We start from the raw sequence: 12,409 nt of genomic DNA, 5'->3' as shown, positions 1-12,409 counted from the left end.
TAAATGGTTTTAAACAATATCTGATAGATGGTTGAAGGCTCAATGAATGTTGGCCACTACTGTTTGTATTAGTAGCAGTATGAACATCATTTATTTTGATGCATATGACTGCAGAGAGTTCAGAAATAGGGTTGTTGTGACCCTCGTTATCTGTGCTATCAGTGTACTGTGTTCTGTTCAATCTACACTGTTTAATTTGGAGAAGATATTAATGGAGTAATCACATTGACTTTTCAATCATTTGCAATTATCTGTCTATAGTCAGTCTGTTTTGATAACCTGACTTGTGCTTGAAAGACAGAGTTAGGTGCATGTGGTTAAATATATTTTGTGGGGATTTCTTTATCAATGATTCTGATCATAAAATCCACTGGAATATTTCCATTTTTACCTGAGATTATAGGCACATTCTTGACTCTAGCATTTAAGGATAAATAATATCATATGGGGGAAAAAGAAGATGCAGTGTCTCTTGAGCTTGCTTAATAGATGCACATTGTTTTTAAAAAGTTTCATTTTTTTTTTCCTATGGAAAATGTGTTAGTAGAATGTTATTTAAAAGCCAAAGCCGTATATATAGTAAATTTGAATTAGAATTATTGCTCTTATCTTCTTGTTAATTCTCCAACATTGGTACCAAAAATGTTTTCACTTAAGTTTATTTAGGATTTGTTTCTGTAAAAAGGTATTGCTGTTTTTGCTCACTGTTTATGGATTTTGCTTTTGTAGATACATACATATACATATATTTATAAGTCTATTGTATTTTTTTTTTAAAGGTGTCACAACATAATGAAAGTTGCGCAAGCCAAATTGGAAATGATAAAACCTGAAGAAGTTAACTTGGAGGAATATGAGGTAATGTGCTCTTTTAGATGTTAAACTATAGATTTAGAGATTCCGTAATTCACTGATACTCCTTATATTTCAGCACAACTGAACTTGAATTTTTATGAATGATGAGTAAAGAATTAAGTTTCCAAGTCAATGCTCAAGTAATGAATACTTTTATAAGTGAGATAGTATGTAGGCCAAAAAGCTTAAAATCAAAAAAGGAAGATTTTTGGTTTTCTATTTCAATACTAGTTCTCAACTTACTTTTTAAATATAAGGCATTTTTCTAAGCCCTTTGCATATATTAACTGATTTAATTCAGACAGTAACATTGTGAGGTGGGTAGTGTTCTTATTCTCATTTGACACATGAGAAAATAAGGCATAGAGCAGTGAAGTAACCTGCCTAACGTTTTCACAGCTACAAGTTTACAACTTGGCTAACAGAACCTACATTCTTAACTTGTACTACACTGAAGGTGGGCTATATTTTTCTTTCACTTTGATTTATCAGATATATTTTGAGGAAGTTAGAGATTCATTTTAGTCGTTATATGTCATACATTTTTCTCATTACAATACAGTGTTGGGTGAGAGAGCACTTACATAGGTACTTGTACATGTGCTTGTGGGATTTTCTTGTGCACAAAATTATTTTTGTCAACTTTGGCTTTAAAATATTCTTTATTTTAATTGATGAATTCATACACCTAGTATTTCTTCCCAATTAATTTTTAATGTGTTTTGTATAGACAGGGTCTTGCTTTGTTGATCAGGCTGGTCTCAAATTGCTGGCCTCAAGCAATTCCCTGTGCCTTGATCTCCCCGTAGTGCTGGGATTATAAGCATAAGCCACCACATCCAGCCTTAATTTTAATTTTCAAGACATAATTTTCATGCTATTAGTAGATCTTAATAACAGATAAAGGTAAAATTTGTCCTGCAAGTATAAAGTTAACTTTTCTGGAGAAGGTATTGAAACTGTCATTCCTTGTTGTCATTAGAATTGCCTTGGAAGTTTTGAGTAGGCAAACTTCTGTAAAAGGCCAGAAAGTAAATGTTTTACACTCTGAAAGCCTCATTTTCTTCAGCTACTCAACTCTCTAACTGCAGTGTGAAAGCATCCACAGACAATATGTATACAAATGGCCATGTTCCAATAAAACTTCCTTTATAAAAACAAGCTGGTCTGTAGGCTATGGTTTGCTGAACCCTGAACTTAAGGCAAGACAAAGATAGGAGGAATATGCAGAATCTTAAAAACAAGTGATTTAAATACTTGTATGATTTAATGGCCCTGCAGTTAGGATATGAGGTTTGTGAATAAAAATATGCTGAGTCCAATCCATTGAAGTAAACTGAAGGAACTGGGAGCTTCTATCTGTAACCCCAGCTACTTGGGGGACAAGTAGGAGGATTTCTGGAGCCCAGAAGGTTGAGGCTGCAGTGAGCCAGGATCATGCCACTGTACTGCAGACTGGGCAACAAAGTGAGACCCTGTCTCCAAAAAGAAAATGTATATTCAAGGAGAATATGGTTGGCTAATAACTTGTTTGAGTTTCTTATTTTTGTTTATAATGTTTATATAAAAGCCTTAACATTTTTGTTATCAGTATTCTCTTTTTGATTTATCCTATATTGAATTTCAGTTATTTTTCTTGAGTCAATTATTGTAAAGTAAGTTAAGAAAATCTTGACTTTGTTCTCTTCGAGAGTTACAGTGTATCACCTTAGAATTATTTAGTCCTATTACATGCCTTATAGCTTTTTTTTTTGATGGGGGAGGGGCGTTGAAATGTGAGCTGCAGCTGTTGTTCTATCATATCTCATGTAAATAAACTATTTATATACCTACTCAATCCAAATTTACCACAGATTTCCAAAGTTAAAAGGTTAAATAATCATAACTTTTTTTTTGGTTTCTTAAAATTATGTATCAGGTATGTGTTCAAGCTTTGATTCATACTGCGTGATAATTTCATTTACTTCCTATTGTCAGTTGATGTAGATACAGTAATATTTCAATAATGCGATTTTATACCAATGAGTTTTTGAGAGAGATGACCTGATTGATTATCCTGCCTTTATATTTCTGTATTCTGCTAGTAAAGTATTTATTGTTTAATTCCATATCAATGTCTAACAATTTTTAGATTTAATGTTATATTAATAAATATAAATAATCTTGTGTGTCAGAAAGTAAAATCTTGTTTTAGGTCTAGTGTATCTTAATTTTGAACTCTTTGTTTCTGTTACTTCAAATAGCAGCAAAGCAGTGTGCTACTTTTTGAACAGTTTCATAGTAGTTTTTAAATCTTACTCTGAATGTTTTTAATATTTTCTTTCTCCTACAGGAGTGGCATCAGGATTATAGGAAATTCAGGGAAACAACTATGTATCTCATAATAGGGCTAGAAAATTTTCAAAGAGAAAGGTAAGGCAAAGTGGACAAATATGAAAAAAGCATAATTTTTGTACCTAGTTCTATTCAGGTGTGACCTCCTCCATGAAAAAGATTTAACTCACACTCTGTATTTTTAATAAATGTTTTATTTTAGATCAGTTTTAGAATTACAGAAAAATTGCAAAGTTAATATAGAGGCTTCCCATATACCCCACATAAAATGTATTTTCCATTTAGAAATAAATCTTTAGGTTGGCATCAGGTCTCAAATACACTTAAAGCTGAGTCTGATCTTGATATCAAATCAGAGATAGTGTTTGCAGTCTGTCTTTGTGAACTGTAAAATGTGTAGCTGTAGAAAATTTCTGAGTACTGTGACTTTAAACAAATTTTAATTAATTTTTATTTAAATTAAAGATAGTCTTAAAGGAATTTTTACTTAACTATACTATTATTTTAATTGTTAATTATTAAGAAGAAAGGATACATTTTGCTTACATTTCAGATTATTTACTAGTTTGCATGTACTTCTCCACATATTTCTTAATTCACATTGTTTAACATTAACTTGACTGTGATTGTTTTTTGAGAAAATATTTTATTTTCAATGCACTGTATATTGCAGCCAAGTAAAAGGGATATTTTTCCTTTCCCTTATTTTTTTAAATGAAGTTTAAGATGCTCTCACTTAGGTAATGATGCTGCTGCTTTTTGAAAAAGTGAAACAAAGATCAACGTTTAATTATGGAGGTATACTGTCCAACTTAGTGGCCACTGACCTTGTGTCAAAACTTAACTAAAACTTAAAACTAAAAGTTCAGTTCGTCGGTTGTACCAGCCAAGTTTTGGTAGTTCAGTAGCCATATGCGGCTAATGGCCTCTATTTTTGGCCAGCACAGAACATTTCCATAATCACAGAAATTTCTATTGGATAGTACTATTCTAAAGAACAATACTTCATTTTTATATTAATAGTTACCAAAATTTTTAAAGTTACCACACAAAAGGAAAAAGTAACTTTTTAATTGACAATTTATCTTAAGTACAAATTATTTAAAGTCCTAGTCATGCTATTCATAAGATGATTTCACTTTGGTCATTGATAGAGAAAACTTACTTTGATCGATACCTTCATTTTATGAGTTGTGTCAGTCAAGATTTTATTTCTTTAATAGCAATATTCAAGTGTACTATTAAGATTTATAAGATTTCTGCTGATATGAGAAATATTAATATGATTGTATAATTCAATAGAGTAAGATAAAAAAGGCATTTCAGTGTTACAGATAAAGAAATCAGACTTCACAGAGATGTGGTAACTTTGTCAAGGTCACACAGCTAACTAGGAAGAAAAAAATTAAAATAGAGACCTCTGTGTTCTTGTATAATTTAATGAAATCATGTAAATATAAAATGTATTCATTTATCTCAGTAAGAATTAAAAAGATGACACTGTCACTTTGTACCTATCTAGATAGCTTCTATAGTTTGTTCCCAGTTAACATATATTAAGGGAAGTTAAGATGTAACTTGGAAATATGTTTAAATTTTATAATTTGCTTGTCACTTTTCAAATACATACTTACTCAGAAAGCTAATATTCTAGTATAGTAAATGCTTATCAAATTAGAAGGATTAACTAGAAAATAATGGTGACAGATATTACTTATGGAATATCTTTTAAAGAAATATTGGCTTTATCACTTTAAATATAGCAGTTGTTGTAGCTAGTTGTGTGTAAAATATTGCCAAAAGGTTCAGTCAAAATTGTTTTTAATGAATATGTAAACATTTAAAGCCTTGAATGAAATGCTTACTTATGGACCCTTGTCAGTTCTGTGAATAGTGAAGTGAAATTGTGGTTGCAAGAACCATAATTTTATAGTAGCACAAGTGGAAGATAGAGTGTACCAGGCTACATGACCTTATTTTGTCTTACATAAGAATATAATAATTAGACTGCAAATCTTATTCTGAATTTACTTGAATATACATTCGTAACCACTTTAAAGTTTGATAAAATATGGAACATTTTGCGTACATCAGTAGAAAATTTGAACACGTTTTGGTTTCAGAGCAGTTCTCAAAGAGGTGACTCAGGTCTAGAAAGCCAGATGTGAATGTCGTTTAGAAGAGATCTTCTTAACAGGAAACTCCTTAGCTATAAAGGAAAAGATAGACGTGCTAGTTATTTATTGATAAACATACTACTACAACTTAATGTTTTAACATAACATTTAATATTATAATATCCTTTGTTTTTCATAAATAAAATCTTTAGCTGAGAATATGTTTAATTAACCTAATATTGTTTCAAAATAAAATGTTATACTCAAATTAATCTCAAAAACAAATTCTTAGAAAGCCATTTTCAAAAAATGTTTAAAATAAACTTATTTATCATGATACCTTCAGGTGTATAATTTGCTTTGCCATAAATGTATACATTAGTTTTTGAATAATTTTACATTTAACATTTGGAGTGTGAAATGGATTCATTTTGTCTCTTAAGTACATGCATTAAGTAATTATTGGCAGGAGAGTCTAGAGTTTAAAATTGTGTTTCTTTACAATATTTTATTTTTAAAATTTTACATTTTCCATATTAATCTAACATGTTAGAAGGATAATTAGTTTGGAGGTAAAAGTAATTCTTTATTAAATATTTTTCTCTTCCATTTTTTGTTTTGCTTTGTATTTTTGAGCCGGATCTTGCTCTGCTGCCCAGGCTGGAGTGCAATGGTGTGATCATAGCTCACTATAGCCTCTAACTTCTCAGCTCAAGAAGTCCTCCCACCTCAGCCTCCCAAGTAGCTGGTACTTACAGGCATGTACTGTGAGGCCCAGCTGATTTTTTTTTAATGTTTTTGTAGAGATAAGGATCTCACTGTGTTTGGCCAGGCAGATCTTGAACTCCTAGCCTCAACTAATCCTCTCACACCACCTCCCAAAGTGTTGGGATTACAGTCATGAGCCACCATGCCTGGCCCCTTTTCTTCCCTTTTTAAAACCTAATTTGAACTTCATAATATCTAGACTTAATATAACACATAGGCCTAACTTCATCAGTTTTTTTTATGTTTGGGGGCTTTTTGCTTTTGCTTTATTCCACTAGTTTTCCCAGATTTAGAAGCAGTCTTTCATTTTTCCACTTCCTCTATCTCCTTTACATATTCTTCTTTCTTTCTTTCTTTCTTTCTTTTTTTTACCTTTTTCTCATTAACTACACTTGTCTGCACATAGAAAAGAACCTGTCTAAGTAGTCATTGAACAAACTAAATGATGTTTGTGATCATAAAACAAAGTAACCTGAGTTTTTACTTCATACAACCGTGACACTGTGTTAAACAAGTAGGTTGCTGGCTTTCACATTAGCTTCAATTTTGAGTTTAAATGGAAGACATCAGGAAAATAAATACCAAGGAGGACAGAACTACCTGAATTTATCAGTTATTGCCTCTTTTCCCAGTTTTTTGCTTAATCTGTAGCTCCTATTTTATTTTGTACTTTTAAGATACAACTGTCTCCTGGTTTCAGATGTTGCTGTTGCTAAAAAGGTGCTCTCAGGCATACATTGCATCAAATGATATTTTTTATTGTAATGTAGTTAATCAAAACTTAAGCTTGTACTTAAAATGTTTTATAATTGTAGCTGACTTTGTTTCTACAAAGGTGAAATACTAATGCTGTATGTTTCTTTTTAATTTTTAAGTTATATAGATTCCTTGCTGTTCCTCATCTGTGCTTATCAGAATAACAAAGAACTCTTGTCCAAAGGCTTATACAGAGGACATGATGAAGAATTGATATCACATTATAGGAGAGAATGTTTACTAGTAAGTTGAATGCATATAGTATGATCTTATCATTTTGTTTTACATTGGGCAAATTTTCCAGACTCATATAAAAGTGACTGACTCCATAAATTCTGATGGGATAAGAATATGGTGATGTCTATTAACTGGTTCTTTTCCTTTCAGATAGCAAAGTACACTCAGTACTTTATTTTTTTCTCTTCATAAATCCCAAGTCCTGTAGGTGATAAATGAGAAATGTTCTTAAAATAGCATCAGTTTGTTTACATTCCTATATTTAGATTTCTTCATCCCACTACCACTGCATTTTTTGGTGGGAGAGAAATGGATGCATACATCAGCCTTAAAAAAAAGCTTTATGTAAGTCTATAAGAATATGCATGGAATGTATGAGAGTAATTTCTATTTAACTTAAAAATTGAATTTTGAGGCATAAGAATAGTATAGCTGATTTTAAACATAAATACAACAAACACTTGATGGTTCCTCTGAAACATTCAAAAAATGGTATGATATTTCTCATTGTTTTTTGTTAATAACCCAGCCACAATTGGCTATTTATTTTTCATAGGAATTTAAGTGAAACCTCATCAAGATTACTTTAATGTTCCTTTCAGGTTTTTCATATTACATATTTATAGAGTGTCAGGTTCTGAGGGATACAAACATGAGTCAGATGCACTTCCTGTCCTCAGAAAACTCAGTCTGGTAGGAAACATACAGAAATGATCATCATATTCTGGAATAATTGCTATTATAAGAAATATGCAAAATGATATGCCTGAAATATTTGGGAAGAGCCTTAAGAGAGAAGATAAACCTGATCTGGATCTTGATGGATAAATAGGAGTTTTATTAATGATAGAGAAGGGAGAATATTCCAGTACATAACAGAAAATCGAGATAAATTCATTGTGCCTAGCCAGGCTATGAGGAAGTGGGGTTAGATGGAAGTAATGAAACTGACAATACTTGTTGATGTCAGATGATAAAGAAACTTATAGGGCATTCAAATGAATTTTCACCAGTGTAAGTTTGGCATGATGAGGTTTTCAGAAAATAATTCTGATAATAACAATAGCATTACTAGAGGATGGATAAGAAAGAAGTAGATTGAAGTCAGAAACCTTATAGGGGAAAGTCAAGGGATGGAGGGTGAGGGCCTCAACTCAGGTAGTACAGTGGGTATGATGGTGAAGGAAATGAAATGTGGGCATGTCATAGCTGTTGGGTGAGAGGGAAGAAGGAAATGGAAGAATCAAAGCTGCCAAACTTTCTAGTTTTTCATTTAGTATTGGGTAATCTAATAGGAACAACGTTGGCTTTGAACATGTTATATTTAAAATATTTCTAGGACATTCTTTGATTCAGTGAAGTTAACATTAAACTTACTAAATTTTATGCATCTTTTAATGCATATTTTCAAAAATTATAGTAGATACTTGAAGACTTACCTCATTTTATTCTCTTAAACCCTATGGATGGAAGATAAAATAATACCCTATTAATGTAAAGAAAGCGAAAACAAGAGATTTAGCTATTTTGTTCAAGATTGGTGTATTAGTCTGTTCTCATACTGCTCTAAAGATACTACACAAGACAGGGTAATTTATAAAGGAAAGAGGTTTAATTGATTCACAGTTCCACATGGCTGGGGAGGCTTTAGGACTCATGGAGGAAGGTAAAGGGGAAACAAGGACCTTCTTCACATGGCAGTAGGAGAGAGAAGTGCAAGGAGGGGAAATGCCGGATGCTTGTAATACTGTGAGATCTCCTGAGGTTCACTCCCTGTCACAAGAACTGCCCCCATGACCTGCTTACCTCCCACCAGGTCTCTTCCTCAACACCTGGGGATTACAATTCAAGATAAGATTTGGGTGGGGACCGAAAGCCTAACCATATCAATTGGGTAATTGATTCATGGCCAAGGTGGACTTACAGCACAAGCCCCTTTCCAAAATCAAAATAAATTGCACAAGAATTGTGTGGTGTAAACCTAAATATGTAACTTTTGTATTTGAAATTCAGCTTTAAAAGTCGAATTTATCATGTATTTATCTCATATATTTCTTATTACATGGATTTCTCTGTTCTGCAAGATCAGTGATCAGCACACTATGGCTTGTGCTCCATCTACCACTTGTTTTTATAGATAAGTTTTATTGAAATATAGCCATGTGCATTCATTTGTATTTTATGTATTATTGCCTTTTACTACAATGGCAGAGTTGAGTAGTGCAACAGAAGCTATGTGGCCTTCGAAGCTTAAAATAGTCCCTGTCTGGCCCTTCACAGAAAAAGTTTGCTAATCCCTGTACCAAATTTTAAGCTTCATGAGAGTTTTCTGTATTAAATCACTTGCGTGCTCCTGCATCTGCAAAAATTCTGGCACATGATGTGTACTCTGTAGGGATTTTTTGAAGGGCTAAGTGAATTGATTACCTTTCTGTTTTTATATTAAGGAATATAGTAGTGTATATTCAGTTGACATTTATGGAGATTGGTTTTTCAGAAATTAATATGGAGTCTGGAGTCTGCATTTCTTTATTGATAAAACTATTTTGAGTGCTTGTAAAATTTTATAATTGGGGGAAATTAATCTCTAGAGAAGAAAAAAATGGCCCATATCGTGATGATTGACATAATGTAAGCCAAACATGAATGAAAAACACAATGTTTTCTCCACCGTTTGCTTTTGTTTCTTTTGTTGTCATATGCATAGCTTTTTCTAAAGAGAGGTTTTCAGTTCTAGCATAGGTTGAGATTGTTTTTTCTAAATAGCATTTGTTCTAATACTGTTTGTAAACATATTTATGTTGTCTTCCATATTAATACTTAACAGATATTTAATTTAAAAAGGAAACAAAAACCTAGTCTTTTGTTTTTTTCATTGCATGAAGAAATTAAATGAGCAAGCTGCAGAACTCTTTGAATCTGGAGAGGATCGAGAAGTAAACAATGGTCTGATTATCATGAATGAGTTTATTGTCCCATTTTTGCCATTATTACTGGTGGATGAAATGGAAGAGAAGGATATACTAGCTGTGGAAGATATGAGAAATCGATGGTGTTCCTATCTTGGTCAAGAAATGGAATGTAAGTTTAAACAATGGTAGTATGCAACTGAATTGTTGGGATTAAACACGGTTAGAATTAGATGTTATTCTTGCCATTTTTTACATTAAATATAAGTATTATGTTTAATATTTTCACATGTACATTATTACTTTTTCCATATTGATGAGCTAAGCTGTGTGCATTGCATTGTCTCCCCAAAATGGCAATTATCTTACCTATTATGGCAAGTCAATATTAATAAATCATGTTGCGAATTTCTATCTTTAATTAAATTGTTTGTATTTGCAGCACACCTCCAAGAAAAGCTGACAGACTTTTTGCCAAAACTGCTTGATTGTTCTATGGAGATTAAGAGTTTCCATGAGCCACCGAAGTTACCTTCGTATTCCACGCATGAACTCTGTGAGCGATTTGCCCGAATCATGTTGTCCCTCAGTCGAACTCCTGCTGATGGAAGATAAACTGCACACTTTCCCTAAACACACTGTATAAACTCTTGTTAGTTCTTAACCCTTGCCTTCCTGTCACAGGGTTTGCTTGTTGCTGCTATAGTTTTTAACTTTTTTTATTTTAATAACTGCAAAAGACAAAATGACTATACAGACTTTAGTCAGACTGCAAATAATAAAGCTGAGAATCGCATGGCGCTCAGACTTTGTTTTAACCGGAACTGATGTATAATCACAAAGCTAATTGATTTTATTATGGCAAAACTATGCTTTTGCCACCTTCCTGTTACAGTATTACATTGCTTTTATCTTTTCTTTCTCAACAGCTTTCCATTCAGTCTGGATCCTTCCATGACTACAGCCATTTAAGTGTTCAGCACTGTGTACGATACATAATATTTGGTAGCTTGTAAATGAAATAAAGAATAAAGTTTTATTTATGGCTACCTATGTGTTTGTAAGCAGGTATATTGTATATTAGTGTATTATTTAGTAATATATAAATGAATTTTGTTTGGGGATTAAGATTGGGCAGTGAATAGATTAATAGTCTTTTAATTCTGCTCTAATGGTAGCAGATTGGAAAATTTTTAAGTATTTGACACTTAAATTTATCTATATTTTTAACAAAGTTCTTGAACTTAGTATGGCACCTGAACCTGTTTTGAATTCAGCCAGGTTTTTACTCAAGTAAGTGGTTGATTTTTAAGTCAAACTACACTGAAACTTTTAACCTTTTCTTAGATTAATCTTTTTAAATGTACTTAAAATATATAGCAAGATGATTATTTCAAGAGAATCCCAAAGTACTTGAATAAGGGCTATTGTAAAACTTAAAAGAAATATTTATATATGCACATATATACACATACACACATGTGTTCTTCATAATGGAGGGCAATGTTTTGCAATATATTTGTCATTCTATTTTTGTAAATTGTGTATCACTTTAGTTGAAAATGTTCTCTACTAATTAATACTGTGAAACAAAATTGATATTGTTTAACTAGAAGTTACAAGTGTCTTAACTGCCTTTATTCCTTTTCAAAAAGAAAAAAGCTATAGAACATTTTGTAGATGAAACTACTGTTTAAGATTAACGAATTAATATTGTGAATGAAAATCAAAATCCACACTTTAATCATGTTACTAACAACCTATTTTTTGAATTCATAAAAATTTCTTTATAAATGATGCTTTGTGAGCATAGTAAAACAGACCATTATACTATGTGTATGTTTGATACAGCGTCGTCAAAACTAGTGTTCTTTGTAAGTGCCTCTTACAAAGATCCTGGATGGAGGAGTAAGACAAAATATTATGCTATTGTGTGATGCTCTTTGTAAAGGTGTCAATGTTCTAGTAAGATATTAATGACAAGGAATTGGTACTATTCTTTTTGTAAAGTTAGATTTTGCATATTGTACCTATCAAAATATGTTTGGGTTTAAATTTTAAGTTGTCTACTGAGCAGAATTCTGCATTGGTTTTTCCAGTCCTGTTAAAAGTTAGAAACTTCATATATGTTATCACAGCTTTTGTAAAGTATCCTTAATATTTTATGTTATTCTACCACAGTGGTTGTTTGTATTTGTGTGTATAATTGACTGCTGAGACACAAAGTGCTCAAACACCATATGGAAATTATTCTTTTCAAAGGCACATCCAGAGAATCGTGTCACTCTTGCCCTGAAGGTAAGTATTATTATTGTATTTACTGTATACTTAAAAACCAGGTTATTCATTCCTAGTAATGAATTTGAAATAACTTATTTAAGGTAGTTTTTTCTATACCTACAGAAGCAACTTAATATTGGTTTTTAATCTAAT

The 12,409-nt window shown here is 31.9% G+C and overlaps 1 protein-coding gene across 9 annotated transcripts in view; it reads left to right on the top strand.

The window, feature by feature from the left end:
- Window positions 1-12,159, top strand: part of USP25 (ubiquitin specific peptidase 25) — a 140,411-nt gene extending 128,252 nt beyond the window's left edge. For all 9 annotated transcript variants that reach the window (XM_032277154.1, XM_032277161.1, XM_032277162.1 and 6 more), the window contains 5 exons: window positions 780-858; window positions 3,188-3,267; window positions 6,950-7,073; window positions 9,953-10,148; window positions 10,419-12,159. In XM_032277154.1, the coding sequence (XP_032133045.1) occupies window positions 780-858; window positions 3,188-3,267; window positions 6,950-7,073; window positions 9,953-10,148; window positions 10,419-10,591 (652 nt within the window). In that variant the 3' untranslated portion in view covers window positions 10,592-12,159. The remainder of the gene's footprint in view (window positions 1-779; window positions 859-3,187; window positions 3,268-6,949; window positions 7,074-9,952; window positions 10,149-10,418) is intronic.
- The last annotated feature ends 250 nt before the right edge of the window (window positions 12,160-12,409 follow it).

The sequence above is a fragment of the Sapajus apella genome, unplaced genomic scaffold, assembly GCF_009761245.1.
Source record: "Sapajus apella isolate SASKATOON/1434 unplaced genomic scaffold, GSC_monkey_1.0 scaffold8, whole genome shotgun sequence".
NCBI lineage: Eukaryota > Metazoa > Chordata > Mammalia > Primates > Cebidae > Sapajus > Sapajus apella.
The sequence above is the reverse complement of the archived record's forward strand: the minus strand, read 5'-3'. Positions and strand labels throughout refer to the sequence as shown.